Source organism: Hipposideros armiger, unplaced genomic scaffold (assembly GCF_001890085.2).
Source record: "Hipposideros armiger isolate ML-2016 unplaced genomic scaffold, ASM189008v1 scaffold_89, whole genome shotgun sequence".
Taxonomy (NCBI): Eukaryota; Metazoa; Chordata; class Mammalia; order Chiroptera; family Hipposideridae; genus Hipposideros; species Hipposideros armiger.
In genome coordinates, this window is record NW_017731439.1 from 4,056,942 (window position 1) to 4,074,886 (window position 17,945).

At 38.9% G+C, this 17,945-nt stretch overlaps 1 protein-coding gene across 1 annotated transcript in view; it reads left to right on the forward strand.

The window, feature by feature from the left end:
• The window catches only part of LOC109383830 (1-phosphatidylinositol 4,5-bisphosphate phosphodiesterase beta-1-like), a gene marked incomplete at its 3' end in the record, with an annotated part of 254,704 nt that overhangs the window by 20,285 nt on the left and 216,474 nt on the right, over window positions 1–17,945 (forward strand). Inside the window, exon 2 of the mRNA XM_019644598.1 lies at window positions 672–749. Coding sequence (XP_019500143.1) covers window positions 672–749 — 78 coding nt within the window. The remainder of the gene's footprint in view (window positions 1–671; window positions 750–17,945) is intronic.

A 17,945-nucleotide genomic window follows, 5' to 3' on the forward strand; every position in this document is an offset into this window, starting at 1 on the left:
CTTAATCAATTAATACATACATCACTGGACTTTTCCTTTACCAGTCATGTAAAAATACTATAATTATTAGTAAAGTACCTGAGTTAATGTGATTAATAATCCTGTGACATTAAAGATGCCTTGTTTATTTTTTTTTTACTTTTTTGTATTCCCTTATTTATTTATTATTTATTTTTTTAATTAGTTTCAGGTGTACAAAACAATGTAATAGTTATACATTTCACCCCTCACAAAGTGATAACCCCTCTCCCCCAATCTATTGCCACTCTGACATCGTATATATCTATTACAATTCCATTGACTCAATTCCCTATACTATACTCCATATACCATGACTACATACATATATTAAATTATAGTTGACATACAATATTATTCAGCTTCAGCTTCAGGTATACAGTGCAATGGTCAGGCATCTACACCCTCCATGAAGTGGTCTTCCTAATAAGACATGTGCCCATCTGACACCCTACAAAATATTTATGACATTATTGATTGTATTCCCCAAATTGTTTCCTGTACCATGTGCCATGTCTATTTTTTTTGAAAATTTTATTAATAATCAATGATCTTTCAGAAACTCTCAATATTATTACTTGTTAAGTAACTCATGGGTAGGACTTTATACAGTGATACATATTGATATACATGTTTTTTTCTTACATTTCTAGGACTCCACTATCGTCACTCCAATTATTTTGAGGTCTGACCCTCAGGGATTTTTCTTTTACTGGACAGATCAAAACAAGGTAAGAAATGATATTTGTCTTTCTTACATTTTCCAGTTGGTTGCTGATTTGCAAGGTATTTATCTTATTTATTGTATATAAGTATATCCATTTTATATGACCCTTTGTAACTTACTTAAAGATCCTATTAATATTAAAAAAGTATATTTCCAGTCAAAATGTTAGGCTTTTCCAAGGATGCTAGTCTGAAATATTAGGTGTGCTAAATCCTAGGACAATTGGTGTTTTCAGAAGAAGAACATGCGAATGTGGATTATATTTGTTGTAGAAGAAAATTAGCCAGTAGTACTGATTTAAGTCCCCCCTCCAACTCTAATGATAAAGAATGAAAAATGATGAGAAAACACTTTTGACCTTAATGACTGTGGCTTTGGCTTCCCTTTTCCTTCTCTCCTTTGCTGCTTATAAAGGGCTCTCCCACTCTCAGCTGGAGTTTGGACTTGATTATTTGTTCACATCAGAAAATCAAGAATAAGATTCCTTTAGCTTATACATTCAGTTTTTCAGAAATTTCGTCCCTGAAGAAATTCTGTCTACCATATCATAAATTTCGGATGTCATCTATTATGAAACCAATTGAGGTGATTCCATATTGAATTATTAAAAAGTAGAATGTCTGCACATCATAAGATTGATTTGGAGTTTCATGGGCAGTTAGACCAGAATATTCATATAAAGTGGTTATTATTTCAAGAGACAATGCCATGGTTCTGTACTTGAACCTATGAGACCATGGAACCCAGAATATTTTGGTCCTATAAGATCTGATACTTGGAGACATGGCATAGGCTTTATTGAGAGTGCCATGTTGAAATCAATAGAGTACCTGGCACCAGATTATAAGGTGCTGTTAGCCTTTTCACATCCCCACGTTAGGTCCCTATAGCCAAAGTCACTGGAGTGTGTCAGTCTCACCTTCTGCTTTCTGGGCAACCTGGATTTCACCTGTGAGAAGTGGTATGGAACTAGCCCTGTCCAGTGTTTGGGGTTGGGGTGGAGCCTGGGGGAAGCTTTTAGGGTGCTGGAAAGTAAACCTGGGCCTCAGGGTCAGTCCTGAATGGGGCTGTGTACACCTCATGCACAAAGCAAATTTTAGGCTCCTGACCCAACAGTTACTTTCTGAATGTGGCTGCCCTGGAATCATCTCTGGCCACAGGTGTGGGGCTACATCATAGACCCCAAGTAATGTCAAAAAAAGGTATTTGAGTAAGATTTCATCCTTAGTGTTCATGTTTATTACTGAGTGTGTTAATCACTTTGGCTTTGACGTTCTGTTTGGTTTCCTGCTGTTATGTATAAAACAATGGCTTGAAAGAGGTTTTTTTTCCTCCTAAAGGCTATTTTTAGAACTGCTGAAGCTATATTCATGAAAGATATATTTATAATGCTAGAGCGTTTTAAAAGGTCGAGTATTTGTATGAGAGACTAAACTGTCAGTTTGATTTTTCAACTGGTAAATCAAGCTTCCATAAAAGCAACAGAAGGTATTTTGGGGTTTTTAAATAATTCATGGCAACTCAGTTAAGCTCCCCTCTAAGACCAATCATAAATATTTCTTTGCTTAAGAAGGAGAAAAGGTTTAGAACTGAAGTCTCTTTGATGCTTCTCTATTGTACTGTGAACCTAGCTAGTATTTTGACTCAGGCTTCTTTCAAATGTAGGAAAATTTCTTTCCGTTTTTTTATACTAACCATTTTCTCTTGGTTGTAATGCTATTTATGACCAAGTGAAACAAATAATGTAGCAATTCCTTTTATCTCTTTATTATTTTTTCATAGATATTAATCTTCCAGCAATGGTAAATTTTATTTTTCACTTTTTAAATACCTAAGTCATTCGTCAGCCACATATCAGAGCTTAGAGGCTTAGATTTTAGTCAATGATCATATATCAGTATCCAAAAGATGAGAGGATTTGAGGAAAAAAATAAACTTTCCATGCTTTCAAGGTTGTCATTTTCTTCTGGCTTTAAGCCCAGTCCTGGAACCAGAAAGAGTGATGCAGCCACTACTAAGAGAAGGACTCCTGTAAGTGATATATTAGAGTAAATGTATGCTAGAAGAAATAAATGGTGCTCGCAAGTGAGGATGGCACGCCAAGCTTTTAGTCCATGTTTTTGCATAAGACCATTTAATGGTACCGGTCGAATAGTGCAATCACAATGTGACTTAGAGGTCCAGTTTCTTTAAAATAATTGTTTGCTGACAATTACTCTTAGTGATGTTAATCTATCACATGTATTATAGAGATGATAGCTCAGAGAAAAAAAATGATACTTTTAAGGTTATCCCTTGGTTTTGTACACTGTGCTCTCCATTGGTTTGAAGCTTGCCTTGGGACTTATTGTAATAAGCCTCTTTTCCCCCTTCCGATTTCTTCTAGACACATTTCTCCTTTGTCCATGAAGCCTATGTCCAAACGCTTCGATTTGGTAAACATCAGATGCCTCTTCTGCTCAGAGGCGAGCTGAGTGGCTTTAAGTAAAGCAAATCACTACGAGATCTTTCTCTTTATGGCACTGGAGGAAAATCCTAACATTTTCCTCAGTATCTTACCCATGTCCCCTCTCTCCTGTTATAGATACATTATACCATGGACCAGAGCCACCCATTTCAAGTCACTGATTTCACCCTCTCTAGACCATGACATGTTCCCTTCCCTAACCCCATCCTTTGATTTGTCACCATAGAAGTGATAAGTGGCAAAGAAGATAGACAGCTCAGATGATAGATTTAGGAATTAAAAACCAGAACTAGCAAGTTATTCTGAGGTAGCAGACATGTGCTTTGGTGAAACATTGAAAGAATGTTTAGGGTTGGTGGAAGCAGATAAATATGCATATCATCTTCTGGGATAAATGTTCATGCTTTGTACCAGCTCTGCACTAATTTTCATCATTCTTTCCTCTGTATTGTTGGCTCTGTAAATCTTATTAGCTGTAATTAGCAAAAACGAGTTTCTGAAGATGACTATTGTAAGCATGGTGTTTTTCTTATGTCAGTGTATACTATGTGAAGAGGATCTGTCTATTTGTAATCATGGGTGAAAAGGGGCTTCTGCACAGCCTGAGTACATAAGGGGTTGTCTCCATTAGGCTATGACTTTTCTTTGGAGCTATGCCATATGGGAACCAGAAACCAACACAGAAAGTGTTAGCCCTGAAAACCAAGTGAACTACAAGAAAATCTGCATCATAGTTTTGGAAGAAAAGCTAGAGAAGAAAAAAGGGGTCAATGGTTAAGAGCTAATAAAAACCTATCCTGCTAGAATATGAAACAAAGTAGACCTTTGCCTTGCAACTTGATGCCCTTCTTCTGCTCCAAGGTTGGTGTAAAAATAAAACGAGTCACTACTAGCTCAGATCCAGGAAGTTCAATATAGTTCAGTAAACTCTTCCTTGTATCCCTAAAACAGGAGCTTGGGGAAGGGGGAGAGGAACACATAATTAAATTTAAAAGGAATAGTAGAAAATACTATACATTTTAAATGAAGGACTTCTACACCTTTCTCTTTTTGTTACTGATTTTATTTATTTCCAATTTTGCAGATAATGAGCAAACATGTTCCTTGTGTAAGAGAGTCAAGTAGTATAAATGTCCTTAACCCCTCCCAACCATTGACCCCAATCCTAGTCCTCTTTCCAGAATCAATTACTGGTAATAGCTTCATGGTATCTTTCAAGGTCTCGTTTTTAATGAAGTTGTACATGCATTAGCTATGGAAATATTTCATTTTGTTTTGTTTATATCCATTTGTATCCTAAATGAAATCATATTATTTTGACTGTTCCACAAACTTGCTTTTCACTTTACAGATGTCTTAAAGAACTATTCATGGAAGAACAAGTGTATCTACCTCGTTCTTTTAAATTGCTCTCTCATGTCTCATGGAATGGATTACTAAATTTTATTAAAAGAGTAAAAATTTCTCTTGATGGCCTTTTGGTGTTTATTTCTAATTTTGGGCTATAGAAAACAGTCCTATAATATAAAGTATAATAATATGTATCCCTCTCTGGGTATATGGGTCAGAGTTTCCCTGAGGTAAATTCTCAGAAGTACGATTGCTGATTGAAGGCTATACATATCCTAAATTTTATTTAATAGCTGTGTCATTTTATAATCCTGCCAGTCTTATGTGAGAGGAACTGTTCCCTCAAGCTCCACCAGCACTATTAAGGAATATTTTAATTTTTGCAATCTGATGCAACCATTGTATCTCTTTGTTTTAATTCACTATTGCCTGATTTCCTAGTAAGCTGTGCATATTTTCATACATTTATGGACCATTTCTGTTTTCTCTTACCTCAGTTACCTATTTATATCCTTTGCTTTGTGTTGCGAGTTCGCTGTGTATTCTAGATATTACTCCCTTAGCTTAATAGATGTTGCAAATACTTTCTTCCTGCCTGTGGCTTGTCTTAATTTCTTAACTTTTAACTTAATGCATGACAAAAGATGACTTGACATTTTCAACTTTGATGTATTCACATTTCAACTTTTTTTTCTTTTTGCTTTATTTGAGGCCTTTCTTATTTACCAGCCTTATTGCCATCAATCTTATTAATTTAGGTTTTTAATCCATGTAAAATTATCTTAGTCCATTTGGGCTATGTTAACAAAATACCACAGACTGGGTAGCTTACAAATAACAGATATTTATATCTCACAGTTCTGGAGGCTGGAAGTCTAAGATCAGGGTGCCTCCAGGGTCGAGTGAGGGCCATCCTCCAGGATGCAGACCTCCTTGTATCCTCACATGTGGAAAGAGCTAGGAATCTCTCGGGAGACTCTTTTATAGAGGCTCTGATCCCGTTTATGAGGACTCTGCTGTCAGGGCCTAATTGCCTATCAGAGGCCCCACCTCCTAAAACCATCCTTGGGCATTAGGTTTTCAACATATGAATCTGGAGAGAGAGGCAAACATTCAAACCATAGCAATCACATAATGTACTTTGTGGACTGGTGTGAGGTGAGGCTCTAAGTGGGTAGTCAGTACTGAGTGTTGGTGGCTCTCTGGTTGGAGCCAGCTATGCTACCTAGCACCCTCTCCTCTGGCTTTCTTCTAGCTCAGAGAGCGGAGGACATGGGAGAAGTGAGCTGAGATGGCAGGTTGACCTCAGTTGATGCTTCCATTTCGATCCTAATGCTGACATCTCTACCACCTGGTTTGAGGGCCCATAGATAGACTCTTATGTTTTAATGCCTGAGGGCACTACTGTCGTTATTTACTTCATTTTTATACCATTTATCATCTACCTTTTATACTTTCTGATTCAACAAGTGCAAGCCTTCCTGTTTACCCATGATCCTAGATTGTAGACCTAAGTTTATAGCGGCATATTCAGTCATTTCTAGGAACTCAGGACACGAGGGATGGGCTCTACCATCTGCTCCATCTGCCATCTTGTGCTGGCCTGTGATTTTACATGAGATGCCATTTGAGATCCTTGTACAGAGTGATGATTAAATTTCTATTAATAGCAACTATAGACTGCATTCTCTAATGGCAATCTTAAATTTTTTTGTGGAGTTAGAAAGCAAAGTTTAAAATTAAATATTTACAGTGGCTGGCCGAGTGGCTCAGCTGGTTAAGAGCTCGCTTAAGAGTGCAAGCTCTGAGCAACAGGGTCACTGGTTCGATTCCCGGCCCGAGCTGAGCTGCTGCTGAGCTGCCAACAGGTGGCAGGATGGCTCAGCTAAAAATAAATAAATAAATAAATAAATAAATAAATAAATATTTACATAAACCACAGTGACATTTTTCAGTATAAGAGTCCAGAGGGTTCAAAAATGTTTTAAATGATGCATTCTAAACTTCTACAAGAAAATCTAGTGATATCCTATTAAAAAAAGAGTCTGGCCTCCATAAAGAGCCACTGGGTACCACCCATTTCATTAATCATTCTTTAGCAGTGGGGCTTCCTCTTTTGGACACTCTTCTCTAGTATATCCCAGAAACATCAATATTGACCTTTCCTGTGTATGGTAAATGGGGCAGGATGCTCAACAGTAGATTGAGTGCAACGATGGTGCTATAAATTAAGAAGGTGAACTCTGTTCATTTTTATTTGGTAGATTCCCCCAAAATGTGAAACGATAACTGAAATTACCTTCGAAAAATGCAAAACGCATGTGAGGATTGCTTTTGGAGGACTGGGATCGTTGCTTGGCCTGGAACAATACACCAATCATTGCCCACTGATCAGCGGCACCTATGGACTAAGTCTTTTCCCCTCCCTGAATTTCTTTTACGGTTATTGAAGAAATGCATAGCTACAGCAGACACAGCATGAAATCCATACTGAAATCCTTACCACTCCAGAGGCCATAGGTTGGAGTCTAGTGGTCAGCACTTACATCCATTCCTTTGCTTTTTCTGGTTGCTAGAGCTCACTTTACCACCAATACCACTTCTGAAAGTGTCTGGAAATTAACACCCAACTCTGCCCAAGGAGTTTGATGGGTAAATACCACAGCTCCCTCACTGCTTGGGTGGGAAGACTCAAAGGTACACAGTTTATGTCTTTCCCCAGTGCTCTCCAGTGGATTAAGGCCATTTACCCACAGTGGTAACTGGCTGGAAAACACACCCTTTGTGCATTTCCTTCCCTTCTTGTCTTGATTCCCTCCTCCTGATGTATCCTGGGACCACCTTTAAAATAAACTAATTTTACTAGAATTCATGTCTATGAACTGCTTAATAAAGGTGTTTAATGCTTGACAACTTAATATAGATGCTTCCTAATTGAGGGTATTACAAGGATTTCTTGATAAGATGCACTGGAACCTACTAGGTCAGGGGTCAGCAAACTTGAGACCGAAGAGCCAATCCTATCCCTCGAAGTTTTGCAAGACCTATACAACAAATGAAATCACCATTATCTGAATAATATCCTTTAAAAATTTTATAAATGAAACTATGATAGTTTTATTTTCATTTTCGATTTTACTTCAGAGCCACATGTACGTACCCAAAGAGCTGCAGTTTGCCGACCCCTGTACTAGGTGAATACTTTTGTTTAAGCCAGGGCAGTTTTCTTAAAAAAATCCTAATTTGGGAGGCAGGAAAGTGGTTAAGAAAACCAGGTTTGAAGTTGAATGTGGTTTTGAGTTCTGGCTCTACCTCAAATTAAGTGAGTCACTCTGGAGAATATCTTTAATAATCTGAGTCTTGGTTTCATCATCTGTAAAATGAGGTATTGCTTTTTATTGTTGTTGCCAAACGTGATACATGCAGTGTCCTGCACAATGCCTGTTTGTTTGTAAACTCTCAGTCCTTTGTGGTAGCTTTAAAAAAAAATCGTAAATTTTTCTTTTATTTTTTAAATTTCATTTTTTTGAGGTATAATTGACAAAACTAAGATATTTAAAGTGCACAATGTGATGATTTGATATATGTATACATTATGAAAGAATTCCCCAACTAGTTAATTAACACATCCATTGCCTCACATATTTATCATTTTTTTGGTGAGAACATTGAAGTTCTACTCTCAGCAAATTTCAGTTATACAATAAATACAGCGTTATCAACTATAGTCACGTTATAGACTAGGTTCTCAGACCTTGTTTATCTTATAACTGAAAGTTTGTACTCTCTTACCAAAACTTTCCCTTCCCCCGACTCCTACATTTCTGGCAACCACTTTTCCACTTTTCTACCCTGTTTCTATAAGTAGATTTGATTTTTATTTATTTATTTATTTATTTATTTATTTATTTATTTATTTATTTATTTAGATTCCATGTATAAGTGATACCATGCCGTATCTGTCTTTTTGTGTCTGGCCTATTTCATTTAGCATAATGCCTTGAAGCTCCATTGTGGTTGCTTTTATTATTGGTATATACTAAACAATTAGTCTCTGACTAAACAATTAGTCCCTCACTAATTGTGAGGGACCACAATTATGCTGTTTTGAAAGCTAGCTGACCATTTGTTTACATATATCTTTAAATCCATTTTTTTTTCTTCCTCAAGGTAATAGTGACTTCTGTTTAGAATGTGCTGTGTGTGGTCTTTTGATCTAAAGCATTGAAGCTTAGATCTGTTTGGGCAAACACGATGTTTATGTATTTGCTCATGTTTCGGGAACAGAGTGATGGGAGGCAAAAGAATGGATTTATTGTGTAGAAGACTTCCTTTTACGATAACTCACTATTAAATAGTCCATCCTAGGTGAAAGTTTTTTTTGGACCCTTGAGAACTTGAAGTATCTTATGGAATAAGCTTCATGATGATTTAAAGTTCTTGGATAGGAGAAAGTGATATTATTCACAAGAAGAATTGGACTCCAACATGACTGTCTGTGTTTTTTTTCTTAGATAATCACTTTAGGATTATCACAGCTATATTGGAATCAGGCAGCTGCCCCTCCTTCGTATGTGCTAGATAGATCTTTAGACAATAAACCTTTAGTGTATTTTAGCATAATTTTGATAGTCAGCAGTCTGTCTAATTGCTGAGGAACAGATCTCTCTCCTCATCAAATCCACTTCCAGATTAAACTCCATTTATTCTCAACACTATCTTCTTTAGACTGGCATAAGCCCCAGAGTTTTTGCCTCAATAAATTCCAGCTCGTGTAAGATAACCAAATGTTATGATTGCTTAGGCTATGTAGATGCAACATAACAAGAAATCTTATCAGAGTGGAATCTTTTACAAGTTCTTCCTGGAGGTTGGATTCATGTGATTTTTTTTTTAGTAGAATTTCTAATAATGGTATCATTGCAGTTTCTTCGGAATCAGTATTAGGGTGCATTAATATGATTTTCATGTCACCATCACAGCACTTTATCATGCGAAGAACAATAGCAGTGCTTATTTGAATGCACTGTAAGCAGAGTGTAGAAAGGTATAATACTCACCGGTTTTAATTCAAAATATATTACTCCTAATGTAATTTCATTACTAAATTATGCCTCAGTTTTTTGAGTTGCTTATATTTAGCTGTTCCTAGTCTTGAGAGAAATTACACTGAATGCTTTCCATGCTCTGAAGCTATTATAATGGGACGTTTGTACCTTTTGATAGCAAAATTAGTTTGAGACACTGGGTTAGAGGGATGTGCAGAGGGATGTGTGTATTGTTCATAATTTTATTTCCTGTTATATGGAAAACTCATTTGCTTTGTAGTTAATAGAATTCCCAGACACTTGGTATTGACATAATGTCATGCTCCTTTGTTTGAATTACAAATGTAGTTAGAGTGAGCATTTTCGGTTCTCTAGTTCATTTTCATGCCAATCTAAGATTGTTTGATCCTACTGATGGGGTCTTTGTGAAGTTCTTTCTATATTTAATGATCAGGACAAGACTGTTTTTTTCTTTTGGTTAGTACAAATTGCCATTTACAAATATAATTACGGGGATGGAAAGTATAGCATGGGGAATGTAGTTAATAATATTGTAACTATGTATGATGTCAGATGGGTATGAGGTTTATTGGGGAGATCACTTTGTAAGCTATATAAATATCTAAACACTATGTTGTACACCTAAAACTAATCTAACATTTTATGTCAAGTGTAATTGAAAAATTTAAACAAATTTAAAACAAAGAATAAAGCTTTTATAAACAAAAACATTCTAGATGGACAGTTGAGGCATTTAAGCATTTATCACAATAATAAAGCTAAAATAAAAATATAATTATTTTTACAATTTTTCATGTTTATCATAATTTCTTTTGTTTAAATAATTTAAAAAGGCAAATACACACACTTTGAACAACCAGTTTTTTGGAAGTTGGTGTTCACTAATAATTTTTTAATGCATTCTAATTAATTTTGCACATACCTTTAAATTTTTGTTTTTATTATCATTATCACCAATAACAGCAAACATATATGGTGTTTTCTGCATGCCAGGCACTGTTCTGATACATATGTACACACACATGTACACACACAATCTTTTCCATAAACCTATGAGGTCAGATCATGCACACAAAGGTTAAGCAATGACCCCTGGTCATCCACTTGATTAATAGCAGAGGCAGAAGTAGAACGCGGGCAGTCTGGCTGTGTGTCCTGGCTTTTAAGTTTTTGCTTTTTTAAAGGACCTGTTTAATGTGCAAAATTAAGTTTCCCTGTGAGATTTTGTCCCCCCATTAGATCTGTCTGAAAAGAAACTTCAATAGACATATTACATTTGGGAGGAAGAGGCAACCGGTATGAAGTGATTCTCATCTTGGGCTTCACGTTGAAATCACCTGGGGAACTTAAAAAATGCTGATGCCTGGGCCCTACCCCCAGAGAGCGTGATTTAATTGCAGTGTGGTGTGGACAAGACATTGGACTTTTTTTTTGAAAGCTCCTTTTTTTATTCTAATGTGCAGCCAAGGTGAACACTGATAGCAAGCAAGCTGACATCACAAATTAATTCCGTAAACTTCCTGAGAGGATGTGCTCACTCGGCCTTTCCTGTTTGTGGCCTAATTTCTATCAGAAGTAATACTCAGCTTGAGCACCCAGAGACTCTACAAGATTCTGAATTATTTGGCTATGATTGAGTAATATTCCCTATACTGTACTTAGGAAGGCAGGAAATTGCTAGCAGTTTTTGGAAAGATTCTCAATATCTAAGATTGAGTCAAAATAGATATTTTTTGTTATATTCAGTAATGAAAATGTGTTTAATTTTCTATTCCCCGAATGTTCTGGGTATCAGCTATTTGTTTTATCTGTCCTGAACGTGTCCTCAGAATTCAAGCCTTGCTTATTAACCTTTATGTTTATGTTTTAGATCCTTTATTAGACCAAGGTACTGTTTGAATTCCATATTTAATTAAATGAGCTACACTCTTGAATAGGCAAATGTAGTTTTAAAAATGATTTTGGACTGGGAAGCGGGCGGGGGTGGGGAAGGGGGAAAATGATTTTATATCTTAAATTTGTGTTAGGGACAGAAAAGCAGATAACATCGTGTTAAATGATAACATCATGTCATTTCTTATTCTTTTGTGAGAACCCTTCTTTTATTGTCACATAAATCCACAGGGAACCCAGAGGGAACCAGATCACATACAGGTGTGACAGGAAGCTTGTGATTTAATCACCTCAACATCATACAGTTGAAAGTGGTGACATTCGTGTTTCTCCCATTAGAATTTTTGGTTTTCCATTCCGTTTTCTATAGGAAACATGGGTTGTAATGAGAGAGTGCTTTTGCATTAGATCTCTCTTCAACATTGTGCAAAACTCCGTACTGAAGACATTGTAGTGCAGTGTGGTGAGCAGTGCACCCGTTTGAAGTGAATGCCTCAGTGAAAAGTTTATGGGGCAGAACTAGTTGCTGTGCTGAGAAACTAACTACTGTGCTGGTAGACATAAGGGATTCTATTTTTAGGTGAGCATTTGTTTCTATAGCATGGCTTCATTATGCAAGAGGGCAGCAGGCCCAGCACTATGTTGTGAATTTTAACAACATCAGAATACCAGAGTAGATGGGACTTTAGACTATGTTGTGAACTTTTTATAGATTTTAGCCCTGGCATCTTTCATTACTAGAGGGAAATACAAATTAAAAATGAAACAAAAAACATCACACTAAAACAATTTCAGGTTTATGGTGTCTGTAGGTTGAGTTCTTCCTGCAGCTGACTCCAAGACAAGGATTTAAGCCCAAGCAATTTATCTGGAATGTGATCCCAGGAAGCACGGATGGGACGGGGCAGTGGGGAAGTGAGACAGGTAAGGGAAGGCAGCCAACGAAGGGTGAATTATCAAATAGTTTACACTCCGGGCAACTAAGGCTCCATCCCGCTGGGGAGATCTGGGAGACAGTGTGGAACAAACCTCAGAATTATTCCAATCGAGGGGTGAGAGAACTGTGGTATTCACCCACCAGTTCCCATCTGTCAGTGTGTGAGGGCAGCTCTCCCTGAGGCTGTTATGTCCTCAGCACCTCTGCCAGTCCCTCGATGGTCGAGCAGGCGCCAGAGCAGTGGAGTGAGAAAGCCCTCAAACCTAGTTGGCGTTGGAAGCTGTCAGTTGCCATGCATGGAAATACATGGGCACCAGCACCAGCCACGACTCTGAGGCTCTGATTTTCAGGCTAGACTTTATACATCTATGCCACAAGCTAGAAGATAAACCCATTTACAGACAGATCTTGCTTAGCCTAACATAATATATGAAACATTGAAGCATGAGTGGCCAGCATTTAAAAATCTGGGGAGTTCATATACAAATCTGGATTTCTGAGAAAATCAGAAGGCATGGCTACCCTGGTCGACATACCCTTAAGGTCATATTTGACTGCCTGCTTTAGATAGGGCATGTGGTAGCCAATCAACCACAGTCCCCACCAGACCAACCCACCTCATTTACATGACCTCGTGGGCTCATTTAGACTTTTGAGTGTAAACTATTGGGCCTTTATGGTAACGTTCGTCCCTGGAAGCTTCAATAGGCTAATGATTATGAAGCTTCTTGTGAAATGAGGTTGGTTCTGTCACAGTAGGTTTATTGGTATGCGGTGTCATAAAGACTGAAATTTCCAGAGGAAAAATGGCTGAAGGTCAGCATGTCCTGGCCCCGGTCGTAAAAGCCATAAGCAAAGCAGTTGATGCTCCCAGCCCATTTCTTCTCTGTGAAGTATGCCTCTGAAGTGTGTGAGCCCTGAGGTCACTCTCAGCTTTAAACAGCTGTTATTCCAGAGTGACTTTCATGTGGCATTGTGCGAGGTACGATTTATAAATATGACCCCTTGGCAAAGGGTTTCATGTTGAATTGGACCATTAATCTATGGGAAATAAAAATGGTGGGCTCCCGGGACGCTGGGCAGAAAGACTTCCTTTTGTGAAATGAAAGGAATTAACTTCATCCCCAGCTCAAGGCCATAGGCACTGACTAGTTTAGCCAACCAGCGTGGCCCACCCTTCCCTCCCTACAGAGCTGCACTGTCCAATATAGTAGCCTCTAGATATATGTTGCTTTTTACGTTTCATTTTTAACTAATGTAAAATTAAAAAAAAATTATTTCCACAGTCACAGTAGCTACATTTCAAGTGTTCAGAAGCCATGTGTGAACAGATACAGTTAAAAGACATTTCCATCACTGCAGAAAGTTTCATTGAATGTCACTGCATAGGCATTGGATCAGGAATTGGTTTTTCAGAGCCAATGCAAAGTGAGGGAATGGTTCCTTGAACTTAAGGCCAAAGAACCTTTCTCTCTTGCTGGTTCATGAACTGCAAGGATGTTATATGGACCTGAATTTTTTTTTTTTTCCCGTGAATGAAGATGTTGGGATACTTCAGATACCATTTTGGGGGCCTAAAGTGTAAGCTAACCCTGCCGAAGACAAACCAGAGTGAACCAAATCCCTAGAGACATCATTTGAGAGGCCTGATCAGGCCACTTCAATTCCATGAGCTAAGTAGTCCCCTACATTATCTAAGCCAGTTTAAGTTGGGGTGTTGTCCCTTTGCAATCAAGATTGCTAACAGATACATGGGACATTTATTTATTTAAAGGTAGGCAGGGACTCAGATATCTAGGATCCAGCTGCATCTAACTCATAAACATGAAAGAGAAACAAAGGGATAGAATTTGTGCAATCTTTTACATGCAGTGGCTACAACTCCCTATGCAAGACATTATTGTTAGTTATTTTATCTGTTTTTCTAAGTTGGACTTTAGCTATCAGGGATAGTTTTAATGGTGTCTAGCCATTGTTAGGGAAGAATATGTCTTGAGAAACATGGGGCAAAGTGAAAATTTGTGCAGAAAATGGAAGTTTGTGGCAACTTTGTATGGTAGCCGAATAGTCGCGGTTGTACCAGGAGGATTTCAAGGACAGCAGTGTTGAACGTATTGATACACTCTTGCATTGTAGGCATCATGCTGAGATGCCTTATGCAGACTGCCTTGTTAACTAATCACTTGATCGATTTTCCCTAGTTTGCATTGGGGAACCTGAGGCTATGTTTATTGCCCCAGAAGGCTGTCTGTCACTTTGCCAGCCTAGAGTGGAGCCCCTTCCCTGTGCCCCTAGAATGCCTCATGCTTCCCTTCACCTTAGCACCTTTAATCCTGTGTTGATTTTGTCTGACGCCTTTTACTGCCCAACAGATGACGAAGCCTTTGAATTCAAGAGCTTTACCCAATGTTTGGCATTCCTAGTGCACTGCTAGTATACAGTAATCGCTCAGTCAATGCTGGTCAAATGAAAGAGACTTAGCAATGCTATGTTACGTGTCTAAGGTTACAGGCTACTGAGTGGTAGAAAGCCAGGTCTGTCAGGTTCCAAACCCACTGATTTTTCCTACTATTACTCATTCATTAACACCTTCTCCTTCTTTGAATCCCCAGCTGCCCCACTCTTAAGCCGTTTATGTGACCTCCTACATCCTGGAGGAGAGAGAAGACCCTGAAGGCCATCTCCACCCACTTCCTGCCACCAAAACCCCACCTCCTCTTCAGCTTCTCTCTCCGCCTGTTCCCCTCCTGCTCTCCCAGGCCATCCCTACCTCTGTGGCTTGTACCTTGACTTCTAAATGATTTTACACTAACCTTTTTATCTCATCTGCTTGTTGTGTTATCAATATTTCCCCTTTAACCAGATCCGTACAATAATAGTAAGCATGACAAGCCTCTCCCCTCTTAAAAGAAAACCCCATGCCCTCTCTTGACCCTAACAGGTTGCTTTCCTTTCTTTCTCCTTTTCATATACAGCAAATATCTTTAAAGACTTGCCTATGCTCTTTGCCTGCATTCTCCCCTTTCATCCAATCCATATCAACCTGGATTCTGTATCCATCACTCCTCCAAACTAGTCTTCCCAAAGCCACCAATGACCTTCATATTTTAAAACATATTGGCCGTTTTTAGCTCTCTTGGTGCTTGATCTTTTATTAGAATTTTACATTGTTAATTGCCCCATTTTCCTTGAAACTTTTTTTTTTTGGGGGGACTTCCTTGCTGTCGTACTTGTTTCCCTTCTCCCTGACCACTCAGTTTACTTTGCTGGCTCTAAGTTGCAGTCTTTCTTTATTCAAGGAGCCTTATCTGCACTTACAGCTTCATTTACCATCTGGACACAGTGGCTCCCAGTGTTACATCACCATCCAGTGTCCTGGAGAGACCTGAAACCTAGCATTTCTAAGATGGGCCTCATTCTCTTCCTCCCTTCCCCTCTGACCTGGTCCTGCTGCCTTATTAATGCCCCCCCCCACCCCCGTCACAGAGTTGCACAGTCTGAACCCCGGAAGTCTTCCTTCACACCTTACCATCTTTCCTGCAAGGATTTGTGCTCCAGCCACACCCACTAGCTACACTGGCCTTCTTCCATTTCCTCAGATGTGGCATATTCCTTTCTGCTCAAAGCCTTCACAGTACTCTCCCTCTGCCTGGAGTATGTGTTGTCTCCCTGTGCTTTACGACTCCCTTCCCTGCTTTGCCACACTTCTCACAATTGGAATAAAATCTTTTGTGCATAGTTATATAAAGCTGAGCTCCCCTGTTAGAATGTTGACTTAATGAGAGAACAGTCCAGTGTTGTCCTGGTAAATGTTTAACCACCGGCTCTCCAGGAAGGAACAATGATTTGTAGGATTTGCTGATTTCCATGGTGTAAATACTCCCCCTATGTCTGGCTTCAAGCTACCAACACACTGTCACTAAAGACAGTTTTGGGAATAGAAGGACAGTGGTTGGTTCTCTTAAACTTGGAAGGGAGTTCGAGCACATCCTAGGGCATGTCTGTCCTCTCCACTGCTGTGTCTGTATGACTTGGGCCATGTTTGGCACCCTGAAGATAATGGCCATTAGTTGGAGTGTTAAATGCAGTGTTCTTCATTCCATCATAGCAATATAGTGGTAACAATGCTAATGTTTCAGACAAAAATGACATCAAATCCTTTATTTTAGACTTGGACCAAGCCATAGAGGGCATGACATCAAGTCTCTTCATTTTTTTCTCCTAGATTTGAGGGTCAGGGAGTGGGTGAGCTAGTGGGTGAAAGAGCCCAAGTTAAAAAGCCCTTTTCTTAGATACCCACCAATATGCTTCTATTATATCACATTGTCATTTCCAAAAAAAAGAACAACCCCAGAAAGTAAAATATTTAATACTAGAGATTTAATTCAGGTTGTATTATTATATGGTGGTACAGTTGAACATATTGAAAATAAATCTACTTTACAAGAGAAAAAGCAATGTTTGATCATCCCTTATCAACATTTAAGTTGTCTGTTGACAGGGATTTTCCCCTTCCCTATCTGCTGTAGTTATTTGTAGAATAAATGTATTAGTCAGCTTTGGCTATGTAGCAAACCACCCTAAACCTTAGTGCCTTAAAGCAACTGTTTATTTCAATCACTCCTGTATGGGTTGACAGTCTGGTGACAGGGCTGGGGAGGATCATTTTTCGGGTTCAGCTGGGTTCCTCTGGCATCTGCAGTTCACTGTGGGGTGGGTGTGTCGCTCAGCTGATCATGGCTGGCCTCTCATGTCTGAGGTTGCAGCTGGCATGGATGAACGGACATGATCTGGCTCACCGGGTCCCTCATCCTCTCACAGGCAAGTCTGGTGGGCTCTTGTGGTGGGTTGGCAGAGCTCTGGGAGAGAATAGAAGGTGCAAATCCCTAGGATCAAAATTGCCACCTTGGCACTTTTGCCACATTTTACATGCCAGAGCAAACCATTTGAGGAAATAGATACCAAGTCTAGATAACAAGGTCTGCAAAGTCACATTACAAAGAGACATGATTCACGGCTGTTCTTGCAATCAAATACAGAAAAGGAGTTGTTTTCTCAAATTGTACAAGATGCTCTCTGTAAGGGTGAAGTGTCTCAATGGGACAGAACTGACTGATGGCTTCCTCACCTTCCTGACATATGGAGTCAATGCTAAATCCCCTAGGCAGACAATTGTGGCAATTATAGACACCCAACATTAGAGCCCTTACGCTGCTGTGAGGTAGGGGCCTCTCTCCATACCCTAGACTTTGGAGTCCTTGATTGATGTTTGAGGAGGAAATGGTCGCTGTGATGTGTTGGGGAAGTAGAACCAAATTCCAACCCAGGATGCACGCAAGCAGCACCCTCGGAGCTACAGCTTTTAAAATCAGAGAGGGTTTTCAGGAATGTGGCTGGGTGGGGGCAACTGCAAGAAGAGAAGGAACCTTTAACCTTCATGGCTAGAAATTTGCTGGTATCAATCACTCACATTTTGTGCTATTT